Source organism: Cnephaeus nilssonii, assembly GCF_951640355.1.
Source record: "Cnephaeus nilssonii genome assembly, chromosome: 5".
Taxonomy (NCBI): Eukaryota; Metazoa; Chordata; class Mammalia; order Chiroptera; family Vespertilionidae; genus Cnephaeus; species Cnephaeus nilssonii.
In genome coordinates, this window is record NC_137076.1 from 5,339,455 (window position 1) to 5,367,442 (window position 27,988).

General features: G+C 55.2%; 1 protein-coding gene across 2 annotated transcripts in view; it reads right to left on the minus strand.

The window, feature by feature from the left end:
• Window positions 1-899: 899 nt before the first annotated feature.
• PRDM5 (PR/SET domain 5) overlaps window positions 900-27,988 on the minus strand; it is a 119,320-nt gene continuing 92,231 nt past the window's right edge. The window contains exons 14-15 of one of the 2 annotated variants that reach the window (XM_079771912.1): window positions 4,187-4,291; window positions 900-3,414 (exon numbers count right to left, since the gene is read on the minus strand). In XM_079771912.1, the coding sequence (XP_079628038.1) occupies window positions 3,250-3,414; window positions 4,187-4,291 (270 nt within the window). In that variant the 3' untranslated portion in view covers window positions 900-3,249. The remainder of the gene's footprint in view (window positions 3,415-4,186; window positions 4,292-27,988) is intronic. The other variant, XM_079771911.1, reaches the window with a different exon arrangement.

Sequence of the window (27,988 nt, forward strand, 5' to 3'; positions counted from 1 at the left end):
CAGAAACCACTTCAACATGTTCCTTTGGCCTTTACTATAGAACCGCGCTGGTGACGGCTCTACTGGGAAACTCGGGGCCAGGCCACTGTGAGTGCTGTATATGGACTGATGATAGACTCACGGTAAAATAAAAGTGTTACCGAAGGTCGGCTACACTTACATACATGGAGTAACCTCAAGGCTAACGGCTAAGTCTCAGGGCTTTAAAGAAGCACGTTTTCTCCGACCTACTTATCTCCACATCGTTACAACTGCAAGATGAGTTCCACAAGCAACAGATCAGCGAAGGAAAAAGGAAGAAAATGAGTATTTCCAGTGCCTGTGCGCCCCCCCCCCCACTTCCTCCCTCCCTCCCTCCCTCCCTCCCTCCCTCCCTCCCTCCCAGCTCTGGGAGAGGCCGCAGCACAACAATGTAACACACCAACGAGGCTGCAGGGCCTTCTGGGACCCGCTGTGCTCACACTCGGCAGTGAGCTGGCTGCCATAGGAAGAATCTGGAGCAAAGGAATGGACTTTCATGTGTGAGTTTGGCATAAAAGGCTGCTCTGCAGACACACATGTACACCACATGCACATGCACGCACACATGCGTGATATAGATGTTTCCTAAAAGCAGCATGTGAACTATCCTGTGTAAACCCAAGAATGAATCCTCAATGCATACTCTCACGCTGCAACTGCGGGTCATGATTAATCGATAAAGAGCTCTCTTTAGCCAACAACTAAAAAGGGGGGGATGAGGAGGAAGAGGGCAAGGGGAGGAAGAAGAGAGGGAGGGGTAGGGGGAGGAAGAGGGGAGGGGGAGGAGGGGGAGGGGGAAGGGAGGGAGGTAGGAGGAGGGAAGGGGGAGGAGGAAAGGAGAATAATATAAGCCAGTGACTATGAAATAGAAAGAATTCAATATCTACAAGCCCTTGAATGTCCATATTCAAAGCTAATAATTAAAAAAGGGCACGGGACCCACCCACAGTACCGAATCCCTCTTGGAATCACTGAGCTCCGACTCCATGGGACCTGCGTTTGTCCTTTTCCCGAGAAAGCAAGGGAGCAGGAAAGAGGAGGCGGCTTCCTCCCGCGGCTCCCCCACTGCAGCTTGCCTACACGCTTTCCTCGATGCCCACGTGTGCTCTTCCTCCCATCGGACCTACAGGACGGCCACGCCTGTGCTTTGCTAAGGGCTGCCAGGGCTGCGGGACCCCGTACTAACAGATCGGAAATGCTTCTCAACAGGCGTGTTTTGGATGAACGGGACCACACCCGGCACTCAGGGCGGCTGGTTTCAGAGCCTGGGACAGGCGCAGGCGGGTCTAGCCACACCCTTGTCGGCCGTGCCATGTCCTCCAGGACACACACCTCTGGCCTGGGAAGGCCCGCGCCTCTTCCCGGTCACGCGGCTCCGCAGTGTGGTGACTCTGGTTTCAGGGGTGGCCTCCCCAGCGGCCCCGGTTGGAGGTGCTGCGATCACACCACCTCGGTATCTGGCTTCCTTGCTCACCTCACGTTCATCGTTCATCGCGTCGTGGGGCGGGAAGCACCCGCTGGGGAAGGCAGCACCCCGCCATGGGCAGACGCTGTCTAACGCACACCGCCCGCCGCGCAGCTGTCCCTTTATGTTCGGGGATGGAGCGCAGCCGTGAGACCGAAACACAGGATCTAAAAATACGCCCGTCAAACAAACGGCAGGGAGAGACGAGACCAAGCCCGTTCTTGGGAAATAGTCTATAATTTCAGATACAAAACGCTGCAGAGCCACACTTGGACATCTCAATGATAATCTGGGAATTTACATTTTTGAAGTTATCTCTGGTGAGTTCCAAATTTCGTATTTTACAGAACTGAAATATCTATAGTGAGTCTCTTTTTTTTTTCAAAACTGAAACGGAGCATGAATATAATTCTAAAATGAGATTACTGACTATACAGCATTGTGTTTTCAGGTAACCTTTCTCCCTAAATTGTTAGAACCAAATAACGTCTCCGAATGCCACTTCCTCTCTACGGCGTGGCTCCAAACAGACTGGCTCAGAATTTGGGCTTCATTTTCTGTTTTTTTCTGCTTTTGGATTCCTCTACATGCTACTTGACATCACTATCACATTTTCTCGTATCTTCTCCCAAAACAAGCGGTGCATTCTATGTTGCTCTCAAATACTTCATTGAAATGGAAACTAAAGGAAGAAACACACTTCTGGCTTCCATTTCCCTTAAGCACCCACGGCCATGTCAATCCTAACAACCGCCAGGTTTGTTTTTTATTCTGGATTCCTAATATCACAGGAAGATCGAAGGGAGCTCAAAGGGTTTGAGAATCGCTACGGCCAAGCTTCTAAGAAATGTCCTTTTCCAGACAGAATGTCCCTGCTCTGAGGACTCAGATCTGGAAGAGCCCCTGGCTGTGGAGTGGGAGGGGAGGGCTGGGTCCCCATCAAACACTGCCCGTCCCCTCACTGCCCGCGGCCGCTGTGGGCCCCACCCTCCTGCTTCCCTGCTCGGTATGTCCGCCCGTGTGTTGTTCATTTCAGGAGGCCCCCGCCTGGTGAACATGTCACGGATATGGTCCCTTCTGTGCAGATCTTACCACAGTATCGCCGACCATGAGTGCCTGCGTCTGAGTGACGAGAGCGGTCACGTGTTCTAAGAATTGCTGAAAGTGAGCAGCCTTGCAGTGGGTGTGTTAGCCCTCAGCTACCTCCTCATTTTAAACTGACCTGCGGTAGGGAGGTGTCGCAGAGGAGCGACATTTGCTCCTTTTCACAGACCCTGGTGACAGCGAGTTCCGTGGGCCATGGGTCATCATGTGGAGACGTGGGAACTTGCCCTCATCCTTGTCCACAGTGAGGAGCCTTGAGTATCTGACTTTCCTTATGGCTACGTTAGCAATAACCAGGGGCAATAACCGGCATGTGCCCAGCACACACACACACACACACACACACACACACACACACGCGCACACACACGCAAAAACAGCTTAATAGAAAGGCCTAACAGTGTGCATGTTCATAACCTTCATCAGAGAGAGGGCCAAGACCTCCTTCCACTTTTACAGGAACAGAGCACAAGTCGTACTGTGTAAGGCTACAAAGTTGTCTTTTTTTCCATTTGCACCATTCTTGGTAGAATAGGATGTGTGTCTACAGACTCTAAAAGTCGGCACAAAGGGCCGTGAGGCCAGTGCGCGCCGCTGGCTGCCTCTGCCACGCTAACGGGGAGAGAGCTGGGCTCCCCCAGGCCCCCCGCTGGCCCTCATCAGCTGTCGGCCTCGCCGTGGATGTTGTCCATGTGCACCTTGAGGTAGTCGTTCCGCGTGAACTTCTTGTGGCAGAACTGGCACTCCGCCAGCGGGCGGTTGGGGTTGTGCGTCATCTTGTGTCGGATCAGCATTTTCTTCAGGCTGAAAGCCAGGTCGCACACCTAGGAGAGACCCAACGGTACCATGACCCTGTTCCGAAACACCTGCCGGCATGCCGGCCACCTGTACAGGGACACTGTGCCCACATGGCCTGCAGGCCACGCCGCTCCTGTTCCAAAACACCTGCCGGCATGCCGGCCACCTGTACAGGGACACTGTGCCCACATGGCCTGCAGGCCACGCCGCTCCTGGAGTGAATGGCAGTTAAGGTCCCGCAAAGGGGGAATTCCAGTTCCCAAGAGTTTCTGCACTTCATGTGTGTGCTCTGCACGCTGACCTCCCTCCCTTCCCACAGCTGCTCTATTCAAACGTCTCTAAGGAACAACCAAAAACGATTCCTTTCTCGCCAGAATGGACATATCAACCATTTCCTATTAAACCTCTTAAACGAAATACCTTGGGGTCTAAAAGCATAAATGGCACACTCATGCATATACATGCACACTCAAGCATACACATGTTCTCAGATACACATGCCCACTCATGCATACACAAGTTCTCAGACACACATGCCCACTCATGCATACACATGTACTCAGACATATACACACTCACACACATGCACTCGGACACACATGCATGCTCATGCACACACAGGTGCATTGACACACATGTCCACTCATGCATATACATGCACTCAGACACACAGGCACAGACACATGCACTCAGGCACACTCGTGCACACACACAGATGTATACACTCATACAGACACGCACACGCACTCAGGCATGCACACGTGCAGGACCGGGACAGGAAGGAGGAGGCGGACTCACGTCGCACTGGAAGGGCTTCTCCCCGGTGTGCGTCCTCCGGTGCTCGTCCAGGCCGCGCTTCTGGCTGAAGGCCTTGCTGCAGTCCGAGCACTTGTAGGGCTTCTCCTGCAGAGGAAGAGCTGTGAGTCCCAGGGCCAGCGCCCCTGGGGCGGGGGGAGGTGCTGCAGCAAGTTCCCGGGGCCCCAAGAGTGGCTGTCACTTCTGGGCAAACAGCACCCTCACATCTGCTGGGCAGCCTGTAAGCCTGGCTCGGGTGTCCCGGCCCCACATCGACACCTGCACGTCACAGGAGGCCGCACCTGGCACAGCTGCCTCCTGAGTGCCGCCGGCATCTCCCTGCTCAGCCAGCGGCCTTGGCTTCTGTGGCCTCGGGGCCGTCCTCTGGGCAGGTGCCCGGGGAGGTGGGCGCCTGTGACTTTTCTAGAATCCGCCAGAGAGCCACAGCGACTGAGCGCGCCTGCCCCTGGGGCGACACTGACACTGACTGACCGACTGGAGCCTCCCGCGGGTCCCTCTCGATGAGCGGTGCCCATCACCCTAAGGTGCCCTGGGCAACAGGGCCTCCGAGCATCCCGAGTGACCTGTGTCGGCTGCAACGTCCTTGGTGCTTAAGGTTAACGTGGTTTAACCCAGCTCGAAGCTCCTGAAGCACAGGAACGGTGCTGCGGGCCGGGCACCGTGCTGTCGGAGAGGAGCACCCGGGGACCAGCACTCTGCTGTGCTCAGTCCGCCGCGCACTGCAGGGAACACCCAGCAGCTGTTATGAGCCTAGATCGTAAGTGTTCTCCCCGCACACAAATCAGTAACTGCCTGGTCACAGGATGCGACCCACTTCCTGCAGGTGTGGGGCAGACGAACCCAGGGCTCCGGGCAGGGCCTCACGCCGGCTCCAAGGGGCCCCGTCCCGAGAACAAAGCAGGTGCCCGCAGAGAACAGTGCTGGCGTCCACACCGCACCTCCCCTAACACACCTCCCCTAACACACCTCCCCTAACATACCTCACCTCCCCTAACACACCTCCCCTAACACACCTCCCCTAATACACCACACCTCCCCTAACACACCTCCCCTAACACACCTCACCTCCCCTAACACACCTCCCCTAATACACCTCACCTCCCCTAACACACCTCCCCTAATACACCACACCTCCCCTAACACACCTCCCCTAATACACCACACCTCCCCTAACACACCTCCCCTAACACACCTCCCCTAATACACCTCACCTCCCCTAACACACCTCCCCTAACACACCTCCCCTAACACACCTCCCCTAACACACCTCCCTTAACACTCCTCCCCTAACACACCTCCCCTAACACACCTCCCCTAACACACCTCCCCTAATACACCTCACCTCCCCTAACACACCTCCCCTAACACATCTCCCCTAACACACCTCCCCAACACTCCTCCCCTAACACTCCTCCCCTAACACACCTCCCCTAACACTCCTCCCCTAACACACCTCCCCTAACACATCTCCCCTAACACACCTCCCCTAACACTCCTCCCCTAACACACCTCCCCTAACACACCTCCCCTAACACACCTCCCCTAACACACCTCCCCTAACACACCACACCTTCCCTAACACACCTCCCCTAAAACACCTCCCCTAACACACCTCCCCTAACACACCTCCCCTAACACACCTCCCCTAACACACCTCCCCTAACACATCTCCCCTAACACACCTCCCCTAACACACCACACCTCCCCTAACACACCGCACCTCTACACCGTCTCTACCCTGATGCTGAGCCTGACCAGGCCCCAGGGTCCTCTTCCCCCAGCTTTCCCGCCAATACAAAGCCTGTAATCTGGCACCAAGTCTGATGGATGCGTATGACGGACACTGCTTACAACTGTTTCTGAGTGGTACACGCAAGACAAATGACACGTGTGACCGGCTCATTAGCTGGACTGAACCAGACACAGAGGGACTAGGCTCTTGATCAATTCTGTTTCTGAATGATTACACAGTAACTGACAAACAGCGTGTCCTTTGTCATCACACCTGGGGGACGGTGACCACGCGGAGGCAATCTATTTGTCAGATTCGCCGTGTAATGGAGTGAAGGCAGAATCAATCACGTCTAATCAGCCGGCGTGGCCTGGACAGAGGCGGCCGGTCTCCTCGGAAGGCGGGCTTTAGGGTCTGTGCCCGGCCTGGTGATGGAGCTGATAAGAAGCCCTATCTTTGTGCTGCTAACACCCATGCATGTGGAAGAACAGCACTGCGCCAACATACATGAATTCGTGAATCACAGCATCAGTTGAGAGGGTTCTGCGGACCCAGGCACGCTTTGTTCCGTCTTGGAGGGAGCACCACGCTGAGGGTCTTTGAAACGGCTCACCAGAGGGAGGCTGCCTCTTGGTCCCGCTGAGGACGGCCCGCCCGGAGGGGAGGGGGCGCGCCCACCACGGCACAGACACCGGGCCGGGAGCCTGTCCCCACGCCGGGCACGATCCTGACATCCCCCGGGGTCGCTTTCACGTCAGGCCACAGTCAAAGAAACAGAAAACCTAACAAACAAGTTTCCCCTTGGAGTCAGAGGTCAAGTCAGTGGGGTCAGGAGTTGAAGGAACCCTGAGGGTGACGGCGGAGCCCCGCGGAGTGAGAAAGGGAAAGCAGGAAGCCGTGAAAGGAAGCAGTACGGTGAGCGCGGGGAGGACGCAGAGCCTGTGGCGTTGCCGACGGTAGACGTTACCAGCACCGTTTCCTTAAAAGAAGGTCAGCCTAGCCGTGCGGTTCACTTGGTTGGAGCGCCATCCCATAGCCCAGGTTTGATACCCTCTCAGGGCACGTACCTGCGTTGGGGTCCGATCCGGGTTGGGTGCAGAAGGGAGGCAGCCAGTTGATGTGTCTCTCACATCGATGTTTCTCTCTCTCCCACCCCCTCCCTCCACTCCATCTAAAAGCAGTGGGAAATGCCCTTGGGTGAGGATTTAAAAAACAAAACAAAACAAGGTTCAATTTGTGAGGAAACCTAGGCCCCCCGGCTGTTAGATCTTGGACTGGCCTGCCTGTGTCTGCCTCGCTCAGAGCCTTCCCAGGGCCAGGGTTCCACTGTGAATTACCTAACCGTCCATGTGAGCCATGTGGCGTCAAATACAATGTGAGAGAAGACACTCACTGAGGAGGAGCCAGGTGTAGAAATCTCTCTCTCTTACTCTCTCTCTCTCTCTCTCTCTCTCTCTCTCTCTCTCACACACACACACACACACACACACACACACACACACACGTGAGTTAGGATATAACAGTTAACTGCAATCCCAAATTAATTTCATTGGATTACTTTTTCTAGCTGAAAATATTATACAGCTAGAACTATATACCCCCTTAGAGTTCACAAAAATGATGGCTTTCCGAATTTAAAAGAAAACCTTCAAAAAACCCCATGAAGCCCTAACCGGTTAGGCTCAGTAGATAGAGCTTTGGCCTGCGGACTGAAAGGTCCCAGCTTCGATTCCGGTCAAGGACATGTACCTTGGTTGCGGGCACATCCCCGGTAGGGGGTGTGCAAGAGGCAGCTGAATCGGTGTCTCTCTCATCGATGTTTCTAACTCTCTATCCCTCTCCCTTCCTCTCTGTAAAAAATCAATAAAATATATTAAAAAAAAAAAACTCATGAAGCAGAGATTTGGTATGAATGTCCTCAACATAAATGTCTGAATAAACAGAAATTTCATAAATTCCTGGCTCCGTATTTTCCCCGCAGCACAGCGGTGGCCGAGTCTCCCTCAGCAGCTGTGACGCAGGGCTGCGTTACGTTTTTCAAGGATTGGGGCAAAGTCGCTTATTTCATCCCAGGTCTCCATCTGCAGAACGTCCACCTTCCCAAGGGGAGCACGGAGCCTCGGATGCAAGGAGAGCTCACGCATACAGCCCTGGGCTCGCCAGCCCTCGCCCGGCGAAGCCATGGGGAACCGCCTTAGACGAGGCACAGCAGGGAGCCTCCACTGTGGCCAGGCGGGTTCTCAGCCCCAGCGCCGCCCCCCCGCCCCCCCTGATTCAGGGCCAGCACATGCTTTGTTTGGGGAGCTGCTCTGTGCACCCACAGAAGTCACCCCACTTCCCCCCGAGATGTGATGACTCAAAATTTCCCCAGATATCGCAACTGTCCCGAGGGCCAGGTCTCAGAGCCGTACAGAGCAGCGGTCGCCAACCGGTGGTCCATGGTGGTCCGTGAGGTCCGAGAGGCTGGCGGCCGCTGGTACCGAGAGCTTTGCGGGCCACCTGTCGTGAAAGACCGCGTGTTGCCCAACGTGTTGCTGAATTTGTAAAACAGAATACAAGTGAAAGACCGAAAAAATGGCCATGCTCTCCCCTGTGCAGCCGTGACACAAAGCCCTAAGCACCTCCCCTCGGGCAGGGACTGGCTCGGACCAGAAACAAAGCTTGTGCTGGGATGTCCCACCAGCCACACGTTGGAGAGCGCTCGTCTCGAATAAAAGTGACGCCGGTGTCCAGGATCCAAACGTGACCAGGTGGACAAATCCTGTCACACACCTTCTAGAAAGCATGGCTACCAGCAGAGTCACAGCTGAGCCTCGAGTTAAATGCCCCTTCAAGATGCTACGTGAGCCGAAACCGGTTTGGCTCAGTGGATGGAGCGTCGGCCTGCAGACTCAAGGGTCCCAGGTTCGATTCCGGTCAAGGGCATGTACCTTGGTTGTGGGCACATCCCCAGTGGGGGGTGTGCAGGAGGCAGCTGATCGATGTTTCTCTCTCATCGATGTTTCTAGCTCTCTATCCCTCTCTCTTCCTCTCTGTAAAAAATCAATAAAATATATTTTAAGAAAAAAAAAAGATGCTACGTGAAAATGCCAAGCGCTGGGGTGGGGCAGCGGGAGGTCCAAGTGGGAAAAGGATGAATTCGTGTTGACCCTGGTGAGGCCGCCTGGGGATCGTTACCCGTCTCTCTGCTTCGTGGGTCTGACATTTTCCTTCCGAAAAGCTAGAAGGAAGTTAACCGACGCGTTCATGTTATTCTAGAACCTCAAACGCCACCTTCTGCTTCCACTTCAGGGATCGCATTTTTTTTTCGGGAACCGTTTCGATGTCAGGGAGACGGAGTGTGTAAACATTCCCTATGAGGAACCAGTTCCATCGCAGAAATGCGGCTCTGAAAAGGCGTGGGGCTGCGAGGACCATCCCGCTGTGGGGACCGCCCCGCTGTGACCCCCCTGCTGTGGGCCCCAGAACTGCACCCGCCCTGCCCCAGCCAGCCCCGGGGGTCACTCAGATGTGTCCCCAGCAGGCGGGTCACCTGTTCAATCAGGCCAGCATGTGCCCTCACTCAGGACCTCACGTGACAGGTCCTTGGAGACCAGGAGAGCCCGGACAGTGACCTGTGGTGACCCTGAGCACGGACCAGAGCCCGGCCCTGACCCTGGGTGCACGGAGACTGGAGGCCATGCTGACAGTCCCAGATCCTTCCACGTTCCCAGGAGCCGCTGGTCCTCTGAATGAAGCCTGCCTGTGACCAAATGGTGACGCCCAGTTCCATAAACCTTCCCATTCACGCTGAGTTGCTGGTGGGTTCAGCGGGGGTTCGAGTGGGGCCCATGGGGCCAGGACACGGCTAAGGGACATGGCTGCACACACAGGCTGGTGCCACACATCTAACGGCTCCCGGAAACGCACGTGGCCGCAGCAGCACACCATCAAAGGGCACGGCTCCCCAGTGAGGACCGCCGGGGAACGCCCCTCACAGCTGTTTATGGCTTCATTGGCTTCCTGTCGTCTTATTTTTGTGGCCGGTGTAACCATTCAACACACCACAGAGCACACACATGGCCCAGCAAACAACGCGCCAAAAGTTACCCCTCAACATCCCCCCGGGAAGCCGGCGGAGGCGAGGACAGGCCGAGTGGCCTCCACAGCATGCCGTGTGATTGGTTTGTGTCCTGGCTAACGGGCCACCAGGATACACCGTGCGATTGTCTTGCAGCTGGCTAACGGGAAACACACTCCCTAGGAAAGCGAACTGCACAGCTCACGTGTAGGGAGGTAACAATGAGCCCAGGGAGTAGAACGCAGTGTCAGGTGAAAGCGCTGCACAGGTGTGAGAGACAGGACACCTCGGCCCTCTCCGTGTCCACTCCGAGCCCAGAACGACGTGAGTGAGTGAGTGGAATGGCTGCGGAAACTCCGGTCGCTGTGTGGGGTCGGAGGAGAGCGTGTCTGGCATAAAGCGAGCAAAGACCCACCCAAACCAGCTCAGCCCGTTTTTCTGGCCCAAACTGGCTCATTTGGAACAGCCACGGAAACAGCCAGATAGCCGTCCCCTCCTTCCCTCGGGACTCTAGCCCCGGGGCCTCCAGGCCCGCCCTCAGTCACTGTCACCAGGATACCGACGCTGGGCCCACCGGGAGCCTCAGGGGAGCGGCTAGCATGGGCGGGGGGTGCGGGTGCTGGCCCCCACAGTGCGTCCCGGGCCGGAGGCAGGAGCTGGCCTGGTCCCCCCACCCCCCTGGGCACTGCAGTAAGGACCTCAGTGCCCGGCAGCCCCAGGTCTCCCCCGATCTGTGTGCCCCGGCGCCGCCCAGGCTCAGGCCCCGCCTCCCGCTGCGGGCCGCGGGCGGAGCTCTGAGGGCTCTTCCGCTGGCTTGTCTAGCAGGGCTGCTGCTTGGTGCGGCTATTGTCCCTCCGCAGGTGGAGAAATATGAAGTTAAAAACTTGACCAAGGTTACGGGATCGGGTAGGGAGGGCAGACTCTAAACCAGACGCACTTACTCCAGGGCCAGCGTCCGCAGTGACCTGGTGGCTCCCACCCACCCCGCCCTCCTCTCCGGGGTCCCTGCTGGCAGGCCCCTGACGTGTGGGTGCTCACGTCCTCCACCTGGTCAATGGCTGTGGGAAGGGACTTCCTGCAGCCAAGACAGGGAGTCCTGGTCAGGGCCAGCCTGGCCCCAAACCTGCCCGCACAGGGGCCCCCTCAGGGGGGCTGTGACTGCCCCCCCCAAACCCCCTCCAGGAGTCTGAGTCCATGGCTCTGGGTGTGGCCTGGGCTTTGGATTTTTGCAGGATCCCCAGGGGATTTGAACACGCATATGGATGGAGAACCATTCCCTTCGCAGCCACAGGCTCAGAGGGAGCAGGTGGCATGGCCGAGGTCTCTGAGCCTAGAAAAGTCACAGTGCATCCTGGGAAGGCCTCCTGTGCTTGCTCAGCCTTGAGTGGAGCTGAGGCCTGGGCCGCTGCAGGCACGCAGTGAGCCTTGAGGCTGGAATGTGAGGAGAGGTGGCAGGACCTGGACACAGAAGATCTGTGGAGCCACGGCACTGACGAGCCACAGGACTGACCAGCCACGGCACTGACCAGCACGGTGCCGACCAGCCACGGAGATGACAAGCCACAGAACTGACCAGCCACGGCACTGACCAGCCACGGAGATGACGAGCCACGGCACTGACCAGCCACAGCACTAACCAGCCATGGTGCTGACCAGCTACAGGACTCACCAACCATGGCACTGACCAGCCACGGAGATGACGAGCCACAGGACTGACCAGCCACGGCGCTGACGAGCCACGGCGCTGACCAGCCATGGTGCTGACCAGCCACGGCGCTGACTAGCCATGGTGCTGACCAGCCAGCGCAGCCTCAGGACGCTCCGGACACTCCAGGGCGTCCTACACTGCAGCCTCCTTGCACCAGGGAAAGGAATGGAAATACTTTTGCTGATAGGAATTCGGAGAACAATGGAGCGCGTGCCTTTGAAAGGCTGTCCTTTGTAAGTCCTGGAGAAAAGGAATGTGGTGAAGTGGAAGGCTGTCATTATGCAAATTATCTAAAGGGAAACTGGTGATATTTCTTTCCCTGCATAATAACCAATTGTTTAGATTTTTTTCTAAAAAAATCTTACAAAAGAAGGCTAATCGGATAAACAGGGAAATTTTATAAAGCAAAAATTAGGCTTAGCATCTTAAAAAATTACAAAACAAACTGAAATATAAATGATAATGAAAATATATGGGGAAAAAAGAAGAAAAATAAACAATAGAAAATATAGAGGATATAAGGACAAGACACACACACACACACACACACACACACACACACACACACATCCATGTATGTACCCAAGGCAACCACATCAAGTTTGGAGCAACAGCCAGAATGGCACTGTTATGTAAATGAAAGGTCAGTGTGTGAGGTCACAGGTGGCTAATGCACCCTCTTCCCTTATCATATGCCCTTTACAACATTTGTTTTTGTTTGTGCCCTAAAAACCTGCTAATGGAGATCAAAGTAAGTCCCACAAGTTTAAAACAGTTTAAGTTGTTTTAGTTTTGTTTTTGTTTTTTCTTTTGGCATTTATCAGGGAGCTTCATTTACCCATGGAATGTTTCTGAAAACATTAGTCTCATACACAGTATCCACGAGCAAAGGCAAACCAAGGAGGAAAACGCTCACTACTTCCTCTAAAAGGCCCTTTGCTGTACGTGACCGAGTGCGCTCGGCTTGCCAACCAATGAATGTAGACGTCCCCGCTCCATTGGCAAGTGCGCAGCAGCAGTGGGGAGAATGCCCACCATCAGAGGATGCGACGGGAGGGACGTCCACAGCAAATGTCGCCTGCGCCCTGAGCGAGGCATGGTGTCAGGGACTGTGGGAAACGCACGCTGAAGACGTGGCCCTGGTCCGCCAGGAGGGTCCCCAAGTGTGCAAAGCAGAGACAAGGCGGAGGGGCATCGGAGTCCCGTGCACCTCTCCACCGACTGGAGCTTCCGTGGCTACTCAGCAACCAATGTGGGGGGGCACGCCGCGGGTACGGAGCATGATGTGAAGCGAGGACACGGTCTGCTCACAGACGCCAGCGTCGAAGAGGCAGCCCACGCCGCCCACAGCACACTGCTTTAATCCCACCTGCGACCTCCCGGAGTAACAGGCGTGCTCTGTGACACATGTGCTGGCGGCAAGTGCAGCCCCCTCTGAGTAACACCACCAGGCTAGGCCGAGGCCCGCGGGACAGAGGAATCATGTCAGCACGGAGCCTCCGAAGGGGACATCTGATTCTAGAAATAACATACTTATCCCATTGCACAGTTCTGAAAATAACAAGAACACAGCAGAAAGGTGGCTCACACGTGCAACCAATTCACCCGCAGCCACGAGAACGCTCATTCCAGCCAAGTTCATGTCAGCAGGTGAAACAAAGCCATCATGGGGGGGGGGGGGAGGGGGGGGCAGGGCCGGAGGCAGTCAGATCATCTACAAATTACGTCTCCCAGTCCGCGGGCTGCGCAGCTGGCAGGGAGCTGGGAGCTCAAACCGCTCCTTTCAAACCTCAAAACTGTGGGGGAACAGCCCGTTTGCCCAGGGCAGTCCCGGCAGAGATCTCGCTACACGTGAACGTGCTCAGGGCGTCAAGTGTTTTGACAAAAAATCAGTCACCCTAGAACCGTGGTCGGCAAACTGCAGCTCACGAGCCACACGCGGCTCTTTGGCCCCTTGAGTGTGGCTCTTCCACAAAATACCACGGCCTGGGCAAGTCTATTTTGAAGAAGTGGCTTTAGAAGAAGTTTAAGTTTAAAAAATTTGGCTCTCAAAAGAAATTTCAATCATTGTACTGTTGGTATTTGGTTCTGTTGACTAATGAGTTTGCCGACCACTGCCCTAGAAGGTCAGAGATAGAAGAAGATGACAAGGCAGGATTACTGCAGTAAGTGGCCAATTTTTGTTTTCCAAATGACGACTGTGCACATTTTTTAACCCCAGAGGGAACCACAGAACACAAGTTTTCTTCCTACAATTAGCACATTCCCTCCCTGCCCCCAGCCCCACCCTCCATTTCATCCCCCCTCCCCACCGTCTCCTCTGGCACAGTTTTGTCCCACAAGTAAATCAGAGCTCAATCGTCCCTCACAAACAGGCACGTTCTTTGTGAAAACTGTAATCTCTGCTGGTGCCACCTCCTGCAAAATCCCATCCCTACCCCCAACATAAGAGGTTCTACCGTGACCAACAGGGACCGGTACCAACTCCGAGTTCACGGTCTAAAAAGAAAACGGCGGGGACTCTGTACCAGGAGCCTCTGGGTGTCTGGTGCCCCGTGTGGTCCCTGCACCCGCTGACCCGGTCAGCCCTGTGTCAGCCCTGAAGGGTCCCCATCCCGGGAAACCCATCCGTGTGGGGAGAGGAAGGTGGGCAGGTCAGTTTCTATAGGAACAGCAGCACCTGAACTTTGGAGTAACAGCTGTGACTCCCCTCAGACACCACCTGGGGGACCAGGTGCGCCCTCTGCACTCGTCAGCCGTCACCTGCGTCACAGGCCTGCCAGCTCCCCGGTCCTGCCTCCTGCTCTCCGGTCCTAGTGTCACTAGTGGGTCCAGTCCCGGGGCGGGGTGAGCTCAGCCACCAGGAACAGTGCGGACACCCCGCGGAGAACACTGGCTTCCCAGGGGCAGCCGCGGTTTCGAGGATGGAGGACTGAGATGGGGCCCCAAAGGCGGGGGAAGAGCAGGGTTTTAGGGGAGGGCCAAGCTTCTGTTCCTTGCTGTGTTTAAAGGGAGAACATTCTGACCTAGGAATCCCATATCACTCAGCAACTGTCCAGCCCTTTCCGAAAAGCGGAGGCGAAAGAAGACTTTGAATGCATGCAATTTCCTTGTTTGGGGTCAATTCCAAGACAGAGGCCCGCGTGGAATGCGAGTCGCGGTGTGAGCCGTTCCCTTGCATCCTGAGATGCTCCTGATGGACTGCTCAATGCTCTGCATTTGTTCCCGGGCGGAGACCTGTGCTAACATGTCAAGAGGCACTGCCTGCAGGCGCAATCTCTTCGAAATGCGTCTCTCGTCTGGTCCCAGGGACAGTGCCAGTAGCCAGCCAGCCAGCCTCCAAGTCCAACCACATCAGCAACATGCGTGGTGGGAGTCAGCCGACGGGATTCTCACCTGCACACCGGACCTCGGCTCAGCGCCCACGAGTGCAAGTGTCTCTTCCTGTCACGTGACGTGGAGACGTGCAGGACCAGTCAGGACGAGAGACTACAGGCATCTCAGGTCACACCCGTGGGAGGGGCAGGCTCGGGTCCGAGCCCAGGATCCCTGGGAAGGACAGACAGGTGCCTGGGTGGCCACGGCCCTAGCTACCACCCGCACCAGGACAGATGTTGGAGAACTCACTCATGTCCTGCCAACCGAGAAATAGAAACAAGATTTAATGTTAAAAAAAATGCAAAACCCAGCCATCCAGCCATAAGTTACTGGGCGATAAACTGTCCCGCATGTTGTCGCTGGAACGTCACTTTTTGGCAACGACGTGGTACACTGCTTACACGGCTAAAAACACATGTTCATTTCAGTGCCTTGACTTCTGCTGCCTCTGCAAAGCCAATATACTTAATAGATCCAAAGCAGGCGGCAGGTCACACTCCTGCAAAATGCTCATGTAACTCACACTGGCCCAGTGAGCCAGGTCCGTCCGTCCACTAAATAGAAGGAGCAGCCGATCAGCAAGCCACATGCAAAAGAGAGAATATATGTGATACGGACTGTACACACACGTATGATGTATGTGAGACTGACGAAGGTGTGAGTGCAGTGGAATTCATTCAGATTCATTAAGTGAATGCATATTGAGACAGGCCCAGGGAACGTCTCTGAACCGCCCTCTGAGGGGCCGAGTTGGGGCGGGTGGGGTTCCCAGCCTGTGTCTGGCATGGATACTCAGGATGTTTGAGGCCGGGGCCACAGGCTTGAGGTCCGGCAGCCGCACTCCGGGAGCCTCAAGGTCGTCCCGACGCTTACCAGGTCCTCAAATGTCCGCTTTGCTGCAGCCGGATGTGCTCTGCCCTCCGCGTGCACCACGGCGGGGCTCGGGCCACACTCTCCATCGTGAGAAGGACCGGTCCCTGGACCAGTGTTTTATGTCACTCATTGCCCTCACTCGACCTCTGACCCCGAGGGGCCAGGCTCGGCTCTGATTACCAGTCCCAAGGCCCTTGCCCACTCCGCCTGCTTCACGTCTCCAGAACCCCAGCCTTCCGAGAGCCGTCTGGCTGGTGGACCGGGTACAACCGCATCAGGGCCATGAGCCATCGGCACAGCACAGTAGCCATAAACTTCACAAAGGAACGAAACCATCGCCTGACTGGGGTCTTTCAGGCGTAAGTTGGTGATGCTTAGGGACAGAGACCACTGAGAAGTGGCTCTTCATCCTGGTTCCATTGCTTCTATTTATAACCTCGAGCATATGATACAGGAAACACATTTAAAAATGCATGTAAGTATATGTGAATGTCATAGATTTACACATTTTAACTTCTGTGTTTTATGTTTATATAAGTATAAAAATTATATACTTAGGAGATTATAAACTTTTATACTTTAAACATCTATTTCCTATCTATGTATATTATATACAGAGTGGGACCTCGCTTCTCAGCCTGACAACCCTTCCATGTTGATACCTGTATGACGAGCCACGCATCTCTCAGTCTACAAAGGAGAGAAAGAGCGAGTCTGAGTCAGGTCCCCACGGTGACAGTCTCAGGATACTGTGTTGTGAATACTTGCGTGTTTTTTTGCTTTTGTTGCTGCTTATTATTATTGTTAAATTTTCATTTTTACTGTATATTTTCTTTCCTTTTTGTTAAATTTTCATTGACATTTCATGTCCTTTTTGTTTTTAAAGTGTTTATTTATAGATTAAACAATACAATAGACATGTACTATGTATAATAAAAGTTAAAACAGGGAATCATTTGGGGGTCTGGAACGAATTAATTCAATTTACATGACTTCTAATGGGAAAAAATGATTTGGTTTTTGAACAGCCTTCCGGAATGAATTAAGTTTGAGAAGTGAGGTTCCACTGTATTATTATTTATGAATATATATATACATATATATATATTCATAAATAATATATGTATATATATATGTATATATATATATATATACACATCTATACATATGTGTGTGTATATCTACACTAATAAAAGAATAAGATGCAAATTGGCCATACCTTCGCGACGTCCACCAGCCAATCAGGAGTGAGTATGCAAATTAACCCAACAAAGATGGCAAGTTAATTTGCATACGCAGGCGCCAAGCAGCCGGGGGCGGGGCAGGATGCTTACATCATGGCCATGGCGACAACACAGGCGTTCTACACCACCCCAGTCGCTCAGGGCCTCTGGGCAGCGTGGGAAGGTGGAAAGGTGGCTCCGGCTGGAGCAAAGGCAGTGCAGGCAGCCAGGGGAAGGAAGGCTCATTCTTGCACGAATATTCATGCATCGGGCCTCTAATACACACACACACACACACACACACACACACACACACACACACACACTAGTGACCTGATGAACGAAATTCATGCAAGGGGCTCAGCCCTCGCAGCCACACAGACCTGCCCACTGGTTGTTCCAGAAGGTGGTTCCGAAGGTCATCCTGCCATCCAGTCTAATTAGCATATTAGCTCTTTATTATATAGGATTCTTTCTGATTTGATTCCATACAATGATGGTTTCAGAGAACTCTTAGTATCCAAATACACATTAAAATAAAAAGACCAACTGTTCTTTCTGTGGGTGAAAGCCGGCTTTCTTTGTGAGGGGGTGACACCACAGAACTTGTGCCTGGTTCTCTCACCTTTCACTTCCCCCTCAAACAGCACCCACCATGTCCAAACTCCTCTGCCTCGAGTTGCATTAGACACATGGTGTTCACCTTGTAATCTTCATACTTAAATACCTTCTAGAAATACGAAAGTCACAGGAAAGGGCACACATTTCCCATAATAAGATAAACTAATTCGAAAATTTCCCACTCAACCCAAATCCTATCACACAAGAAATAGGATTTGACTGGAAAATACCCAGATCTGTGACCAAAAAAATAAATAAAAAAAGGTCATTCACAGCTGAGAACTGAGCGTGGCGCTGAGAGCTGGCAGTGAAGAGAGGGATGTTACAGGAGCCGGGGCAGCAGCCGCAGCCGCAGGGGCAGGGCTGCGGGAAGCGGGGGTCCAGAGCGGCGTGGCCACTTCCTCACTGATGACGCCCGCGGACACAGAGCATGGGCCTGGGAAGGAGGAGGCTCGTGTTTCCCTGGATAAGCAGGTTTCACTTCAGTGTAAGCATGGGCTGGGCCAGTCAACGTGTAAATGACATGCATGTTCTTAGAACCACCAATGGCCTCTTTTAGCGAGAAAAATAAATCGAAGGTTTTCTCTTGTCTGGAGAAAAAGGGGACCGCCATGATTATAACTGACACTAAAATAAATGACCTCTATCCTAAAGGCCCTTTGCTTCATCATGAATTTAAGGAAATTTTTAAGAATAAAGTCCCTAGAAGTACTAAGATGAACTTATTATTTTAATATATTTTATTGATTTTTTTTTTTTACAAAGAGGAAGGGAGAGGGATAGAGAGTTAGTAACATCGATCAGCTGCCTCCTGCACACCTCCTACTGGGGATGTGCCCACAACCAAGGTACATGCCCTTGACCGGAATCGAACCTGGGACCCTTCAGTCTGCAGGCGAACGCTCTATCCACTGAGCCAAACCGATTAGGGAAAGATGAACTTGTTTAAGAACTAGTCCCTTCCTCTAGTCCCCAGGGGAAGGCAGTGTGACTGTGGCCGACGGCTCCGTCAAAGCCCAGTCCCTCAGCGGGACCCCTGGCCCTGGTACGGACTTGGGGCGACCTCCTGAGAGGCACTCTTGCCTGGATATCTCCTCAGGAAAAGACGACACCTGACACAGCCACCTGCAGAGCTCTGAGGGTTCTCATCTCCCAGGAGTCAGAGAAGCTTCCATAGGAGAGAGTCAGGCAAAATGTGAGGCGTACACCTCCCTCCATGAGATTTCACTTATTAAAACCGATTACAAGGGGCAAGAGGTAGCCCTCTCTGGTGGTGTGCAAAATATGGACCATCTTTGACTGAAAATAGCTTAAAGAGGGCACTGACGGGGAAACGCCTGTGGGCACGCGGGGACTGCTGAAGGATGTCCTAGGAGGGGCCTCCTGACAGCCCCTGGGAGCCGTCTCCTGCAGGGCACTCTGCAGCCTGAGTCCTGGGCTCCTTGCAAGGCGGGGGAGCGGGGGGGGGGGGGCAGGAAGGGGTCCTAGGGATACAGGAGACCATTGTCTGAAGGAGAAATCAAGACTTTCTGTAAAAGATTGGTTCCCACAACATGGAGCATAACCCTGTACAACATCTTAATAGCTGAACACAGAGGAATAAAGAATGCATCCTCGCCCGGCAGGCGTGGCTCAGTTGGTTGAGCATCACCCTGGGCACCGAAAGATTGCAGGTTTGATGCTCAGTCAGGATATGCACGGAAGGCAACCAATTGACGTTTCTCTCTCACATCAATGTTTCTCTCTCTCCCTTCCTCCTCTCTTCTCTGGTGATGAATTTAAAAAAAAATAAGAATCCAGCCTTGAGCAATGAAGAGATCTGATTGATTTCCCCTGTCCGTGCTGCCTGTGACTAGTCCCATAACCCTGGACAAGCCACCTACTCTCTCCAAGCCCCCCTCCCTCATGGTAACATGAGACATTATGCCTGTGTCAGAGGGTGTGCTTATCATAATGCCTGGCCCATAATGGGAATTCAATAAGGGTGCTTTATGTATTATCCGACCCTGCTTCCTCCTATGTATTACCAAAATATGCATGTGAATCATATAATTCAAGTTGAAAAGGGCACACTCTATGAAAATATAACCGGTGATTTTATGGAGAAATGGAATTATGTATGAACCCTCAATTTAGCACGGTCCTTGAAGTCCATTCATATAAATAGATGGTCTTTTGTTTTAAGTCTCTGTGATACTTGAGTCATTAAACCCCCTGGAAGGAGGACAAGATGAATATAAAATTCTGCTTCAGAGGGAAAACAGTACAGAAAATGTATCACTTTCCTAAGAATAGCGGCCCCACTTTAAATAATTAATTGCATATTGCCTATCCTAGAAACAAAGACAGTTTCTCTTTATGCATTGCAGGCGGCACGCGCTGTCCTGAAGCCCTGAAGTGTGTTATTAGCGTCTAAAGATAAACCGTGTGGCGAAGCAGCGAGCCTGCGAGCCGATATTTCTGGCGCTTCCTTTTACCTAACTCTGCAAACGGCTCTGTCCTGCTCCCTGTGGCTACCCCAGGGTCACGGCGGGGGTCCTGGACACCAGGATCCCACAGAAACACCTGCATGATGGACAGAGACCGGGCTGACACCACGGGGCCCGGAGCTCAACCAGCACTCACACAGGTCACAGCCTCTGAAGAGATGCTGCCTTAAGCGTGGCCCTCACAGCAGTCACAGCCATGACTTCAGACTCATCCACTGAGCTAGAGCTTTCTCCATGCCACCCTGCAGGCAGCGTCTGCGAAGTGAAATAAACGTAGGTAACAGGTGGGGCTGAATATTTGCTTCATGTTCAGCTCTGTGTTTCCAATAAGCAGGGAGCCCTGAGGTCATTGCTAGTCTCTCCTTCATCCCCTCCCGGGGCAACAGTCAAGGCTGGGCTGCCTCTCACCACCCACAGACTCGCCCTCGGCCCCCGTCAGCTCGGAAGCTGCCCAGCCTGGGAACCTGCCGGGCCGCCCTGGGCTCCCATCCCCTCAGCACACAGCCTGGCTCCAGTGCACAGCACCCGGCCAACTCGGTGTGCCCGCCCCAAATTCGGTTCCTTCTAGAAAACTCATCCTCACACCCTGACCCGGTTCAGCCTGTTCAGGGAACGACTCGTCCCTTCGGGCAGGTGGCTGCTGTTCCCATGGCCCTACAGTCCCATCACACACTGTCCCCTCTGAACAAGGTCGAAGTCGCAATGGCGTGTCCCTGTCCCTCTGAGAAGGCGCCACAGCGGGGCGAGAGGGGCTCGGAGGGGGCGTGTCCTTCCCACTCAGCCCGAACCCTTCAGAGCGCATTTCACAGAAGAGACGGACAACCGCCAGTGAGGACCAGGGTAAGTGGAAGACTGTTCCGTTGCCGAATGAATAAACATGTGAGCCAAGCTTGAAGGAAAGGAAAACAATGACACAGGAGTGAAAAACGGAGCTAACCTAACAGCAGCGCATGATTGCGTCAGGAGTATGTCTGACACAGAGAGGTAGGCGATGCCTGATCGGGAAGAGGAGGCGGGAGGGGATGAAGAAGACAGGCCCGAAACCAGACTAGTTCCCCCACACTGAGGGGATGCTGACGCGGGTGAGAAGCAGTGTGCCATGCAGCCAGGCTGAGGCCGGGTGTCCGCCAGCCTACCCGCCCCCTGCCCCCCGACTCCCCTGTGCCCTCCTGCTGCTCGGCCCTCCGGTTCCATCCACGTGGCCTACCCGGTGGCTCCCTCCTCCCGCAGACCAGCCTCCTGCCTGCTTCCCCTGGCCGTTTCCTCGCCGCACCCTCTCCCAGGCGAGCCAGGAGCCCTGCTGTGGGTACAGGGCACCCTCGGGACACTGCCCTCGGGCCTGGCCGTGCTCTGTCGGATCAGCTCCTCCCCCGGAGCCTGAAGGGCCTGCACTTCCTTACCTTTCCTGCAAACACCGCAAGTCACAGCAGCTGACTCAGTAAGATATGCTGACCAAGTGAGCCTCAGTGTGCTCTTCTGAATCGCAAAGAATTAGTTAGAGCCCTGGCTGGCTTGGCTCAGTGATAGCATCAGCCTGCGGACTGAAGGGTCCCAGGTTCAATTCCAGTCAAGGGCACATACCCGGGTTGCAGGCTCGATCCCCAGTAGGGGATGTGCAGGAGGCAGCCGATCAGTGATTCTCTCGCATCACTGATGTGTCTCTCTCTTCCTCTCTATCTCTCTCTCTCTCCCTCTCAAAGAAGAAGAATCACAATGAGAAACATGCCGCCCAGTCAAAGACAGTCTCTCCAGTCAGGGTTCTTGCCCACCCAGCCACCGCCTGAGTCCCTGTCACGCAACGGGAAACAGAAGCTGCAGCTCCCGGAGACGCGTTCTGTTGTGTTTAATTTTTGAGACGTTACCTGAGGTCATCAGCAAGGCCACAGTCGTCAGTCTCTGCAACTGACCACACGGGGATCTGGTTTTACTCCTGCTGCTCAGCATAACAGCCCATGAAGCAGTTCACCAAGTACTCCAGAAACAAGCCCCACGGTGAGAGCCTGCCTAAACATGACATTACTCATCAGCCCGGTGATAACGAGCTCAACGCCCCCAACACCTCGGTTACAGGGCCGCGCTGATCCAGCGGACCCGAGGGTCACGGGCAGAGACACCAGGAGGCACTTCCAGGCGTCTGTCTGCGCCACTGAACCGCACGAGGGCAGGAGGGGGTCGCTCACCCGGCAACGTACAGTGTTGAGCACGTGGACTCGTTCTCTGACGAGGAAACAGTGGCTCCCGTCCAATGCAGCCACCCCCAAGCATAAGGCCCAGAACAGGGATTTCCCCGGCTCTGGGGGCTGACCGGCTCCGCCGTGGTCCCACTCGGGGCCTCGCTGCGGCTGTAGCTGTGCCTGTGGCTGCAGCTGGAATCCTGAGACTCGGCCGGGTCTGTGCTGGCTGCTGCTGCAGGGCCGTCTGCGGCCCCTGCCTGTGGCCCCTGTCTGCAGCCCCTGCCTGTGGCCCCTGTCTGCGGCCCCTGCCTGCGGACCCTGCCTGTGGCCCCTGCCTGTGGCCCCCGTCTGTGGCCCCTGCGTGCGGCCCAGCCCCTGCCTGTGGCCTGGGGTCCTCACCACGCGGGGGCTGGTCCCGGGAGACGCAGACAAGAGCGCAGGTTCTCACGGCCTTGCCTCTGAGGTCCCAGAACAGCCCGTCCGCTTCATTCCTGCATCTGGTCTCTGTGTCCGGCCTGGACTCTAAGCAGGGAAGCCACCTGCCTGTGGGCCTGCAGAGCCGCGTCCAGGGAGGGAGACCACGCAGCACCCTGGGACGGCCTTGCCACCACGTTCCATGAACGCGGGTTGCTCTATTTGTTGTTGTTGTTTTTCTAGGGGGGCAGGAAAGGTTTGGTTTTTTGGTTTTCTTTTATTTTTAATTTCTATTCTTTTGTCTTTTTGTTTTTCTTTTCTTTTTTTAAATTTTATTTTGTTGCCCTGCACGTTATGTTTTAGATCGACAGGGCCGGCTTTCTTTCCCCTCCCTCCACCCCCCCCCCCCCAAAAAAAAAAATCAAATTAGGCCTAGAAATATTGAATGAATATTAAAGTATCATTAGAAAACGTGGCCGAAAAACCACATTTCATGCCTGGGTCCAGCTGGACCCCGCATGGCAGTGTAACTCCACCCTCATAAACCTAAATATAGTGAAACTCCACAGAAGACTTTTGTCTGCCTTCCTACGGGGTCATCTGCCTGCCCGATACGTTTGTCAAGACTCTGAAATCCAACTTTAAGTTTTCACCGCTCACTCCCGAAGCCCAGGGAGCCAGGAGAACTCTGAGCTTTCGGGACCAGGGTCCCTGTCAGGAGCACCGCCCGGTGTCCCCAGAGGCGCTGCTGGCAGGGACTTGCTTGCTGGTGACTTCAGAGAGCAGCTGGCTCATGGGACAGAGGCCCAGAGTGGGGAGGGGCCCTGCCCGGTGGCTGATGGCCATCACAGGGAGTGTCCCGAGGAGGAACAGAGGAGGGGACAAGGGGCCTGTCACCCCGCAGAGGAAGTTCTTTCTCAGGAGGCAGCTTCCCTGTCACAAAAGCACAGTAAGAATGTTCACCTTCAGGTGCGTTTCCTGAGCCAAGTGAACACAATGGGGCCTTAAAAGCCATTTGCCTTAAATGATTCATTTTCAGGCACATAAAACCCCAAGCAACGGTGTGGGCTCTAGAAACAATAGAGCCAAATTAAAGACAGTTTCAGCAGCGGCAACCAGCCAGGCCCCTGGCCCACACAGAACAAAGGCCAATGAAGTTTAGAAAAACTAAAAGTAAAACAACCTTAAAAGTTTCCTCTGAAATCATAATAAGCTTTTTAAAAGTTATCCAATGTGTTTGTATCTCTTCCTCTTACCTAGTTATAAACGCAGGAGCAGCTGGGCAGGCCCCCAGCACTCACCCACACAGGTGTCCCCAATCCCCAGCACTCACCCACACAGGTGTCCCCAGCCCCCAGCACTTACCCACACAGGTGTCCCCAGCCCCCAGCACTCACCCACACAGGTACCCCCAGCCCCCAGCACTTACCCACACAGGTACCCCCAGCCCCCAGCACTTACCCACACAGGTACCCCCAGCCCCCAGCACTTACCCACACAGGTGTCCCCAATCCCCAGCACTCACCCACACAGGTGTCCCCAATCCCCAGCACTTCCCCACACAGGTGTCCCCAATCCCCAGCATTTACCCACACAGGTGTCCCCAATCCCCAGCACTTACCCACACAGGCACCCCCAGCCCCCAGCACTTACCCACACAGGTAGCCCAGCCCCTAGCACTCACCCACACAGGTGTCCCCAATCCTCCAGCACTCACCCACACAGGTGTCCCCAATCCCCAGCACTCACCCACATAGGTGTCCCCAATCCTCCAGCACTCACCCACACAGGTGTCCCCAATCCCCAGCACTCACCCACACAGGTGTCCCCAATCCCCAGCACTCACCCACACAGATACCCCAGCCCCCAGCACTTACCCACACAGGTGTCCCCAGCCCCCAGCACTTACCCACACACAGCCCCTAGCACTCACCCACACAGGTGTCCCCAATCCTCCAGCACTCACCCACACAGGTGTCCGCAATCCCCAGCACTTACCCACACAGGTACCCTAGCCCCCAGCACTCACCCACACAGGTACCCCCAGCCCCCAGCACTCACCCACACAGGTGTCCCCAATCCCCAGCACTTACCCACACAGGTACCCCCAGCCCCCAGCACTGACCCACACAGGTACCCCCAGCCCACAGCACTCACCCACACAGGTACCCCAGCCCCCAGCACTTACCCACACAGGTACCCTAGCCCCCAGCACTCACCCACACAGGTGTCCCCAATCCCCAGCACTTACCCACACAGGTACCCCCAGCCCCCAGCACTGACCCACACAGGTACCCCCAGCCCCCAGCACTCACCCACACAGGTACCCCAGCCCCCAGCACTTACCCACACAGGTACCCTAGCCCCCAGCACTCACCCACACAGGTACCCCCAGCCCCCAGCACTCACCCACACAGGTGTCCCCAATCCCCAGCACTCACCCACACAGGTGTCCCCAATCCCCAGCACTTACCCACACAGGTACCCCCAGCCCCCAGCACTGACCCACACAGGTACCCCCAGCCCACAGCACTCACCCACACAGGTGTCCCCAGATCTCACTGTCCCCTAAGCCTACAGGACATCTTCACGCCCCACAGTGCCCTCCCAGGACCCCACATTCATCCGGGACCTCTCTGTGATATCCACACCTGGTCAATGCTCTCAAAGGTGTCTCTCCTACCCAGTACCCAGCCCCAGGCCGCCTGGCGGGGCTCCTGTGCAGGTCACCTGGCTGCACCTCACCCCTTCCCTCCCCCTGGAGCGTCACTTCAGGGCAAATTTCCCAAAGGAGCAGGTGTGTTCCTCCCGGATCACAGTACAACACGTCACACCAAACAGACGGCTTCCGACTCCCCCAGGGCCTCAGCGCAGCCCGTCTCCACGTCTCTCTCCACTGGCTCAGGCCGCACGCACACCCTACACCCAGGTCCTGGGCGCCCTGCCCTGAGGGGCAGGCGCCTCTCCTGTGGCCAGCACTCAGGGTGTCTGCGAACGCCCCTCCTTTCCCAGGCTCCACTCAAATGCCGCCCGCTGGGCTCCACACACTGGCTTCTGCGCTGGCCTCCTCCGAGTCTTTCACAGGGGCCTCCCGTGCGTGCGTTCACAGGGACTCCACCATGACTGTCCCCAGACCCTGTCCATTCCCAAGGGGCTGCAGAAACCTATACCACGCCCCACAGCACCCCGCCCCCCTCTCCAGCATCTGCACCTGCAATGCTTCCTTCGCCTCAGCACCAGGCCTCCTGGCACCCTCCTTCACCTGCAGGATGCTCTGGGCAGGTGTCTTCTGCACAGACTTCAAGCTGTTCCATCAGTTTACCCGGCAGCTTGCGGACAAACCCAGCAGTGCCAAGGCCGGGAACTCAGACAGCACTGCAGTGGGGGAGCGAGGGCAGAGGCGGGCACACGGTGTGAGGACAAGGTGCCAAGTGTACACGTCTGTCACCCTCCAACACTCGGAACCTGAGGGTCGGACAGGAAGCTTCATAAGGGAAAGGAATGAAATGCAGAATAACATGAAGACCTGCCACTCCTTTCACCACCGGCAACTGCCTGTATTTTAGTATCTGTAAGAGCTACCCTGGCTATTCCGCACACGAGCCGGAGAGGCAGCGGGGAACTCGGACCCCCAACCTGCACAGCTTATTGGGATGTAAAGGGGTGCTCAAACAGGTTCTGAAATAACTTCCTAACGGGTCCAGGTGCTTTTCATGGTAAAAATCAAAAGTGATTAAACAAGACATGAAGCCTCCGGTGATGAACGGTTACAAACCGCAGCTTCTTGTGAAGGGACTGCTTACAGAATGGCTATTTGGGAGCACGCACCCTAACTCACAGCAGGGGGCTCCGGCTCAGGGGGTCACGACCATGAAGCTAAGGCCGTGATTTCCAGGGGAGCTGGGGTCGTGGATCCCTGTACTCAAGAGGGACATCAGACGTCACTGGGGAGGGCTCAGCCAACACGGACCAGCCCATATCACCTAGGGTGAGGTGTGGGAGGCGAAGCCAAATTGGCAGACAGCAGAGATGCAGAGGGAGAGGAGATGCAGGGGGAGGAGATGCAGAGGGGGAGGAGATGTAGGGGGAGGAGATGCAGGGGGAGGATATGCAGAGGGGGAGGAGATGCAGGGGGAGGAGATGCAGAGGGGGAGGAGATGCAGGGGGAGGAGATGCAGAGGGAGAGGAGATGCAGGGGGAGGAGATGCAGAGGGGGAGGAGATGTAGGGGGAGGAGATGCAGGGGGAGGAGATGCAGAGGGAGAGGAGATGCAGAGGGAGAGGAGATGAAGAGGAGCAGAGATGCAGGGGGAGGAGATGCAGGGGGAGGAGATGCAGAGGGGGAGGAGATGCAGGGGGAGGAGATGCAGAGGGAGAGGGGATGCAGGGGGAGGAGATGCAGAGGGAGAGGAGATGCAGGGGGAGGAGATGCAGAGGGGGAGGAGATGCAGAGGGGGAGGAGATGCAGGGGGAGGAGATGCAGAGGGAGAGGGGATGCAGGGGGAGGAGTTGCACAGGGGGAGGAGATGCAGGGGGAGGAGATGCAGGGGGAGGAGATGCAGGGGGAGGAGATGCAGAGGGCAGCGTCTGGCCGTGTGCCAGGAGCATTTCGAAGCCTAAAGGCTGGAACGTCCCTATTTCTCCTTGAGGCTGTTTTAAAGTCCTGGTTTCAATTCAAGCCACGGTGTCCACAGTGCGAAACCTGCCCCAAGGGAGGCTCAGTTTCCTCAGAGCCATGTGCTCCATCACCCAGGCAGAGAGAAAGGATGGGACATGCGTGAGATGGGAGGAGCCTGGAGAGAGATCAGGGCTCTTGACCAAGGCCCTGTTCTGGCCACCGGACCAGCCTGCACCGGGAGACCCAGCCTTTTAGAGAAACTGCCCTCACGGCCTGGACCACAGGAGACCTGGACTGCACAGGGCCCGGACCACAGGGGCTGGGACCACAGGGGCTGGGACCACAGGCGGCCCAGACAACACGGGCCAGGAACACACGGGCCGGGACCACAGGGGCCAGGAACACACGGGCCGGGAACACACGGGCCAGGAACACACGGACCGGGACCACAGGGGCCAGGAACACACGGGCCGGGAACACACGGGCCAGGAACAC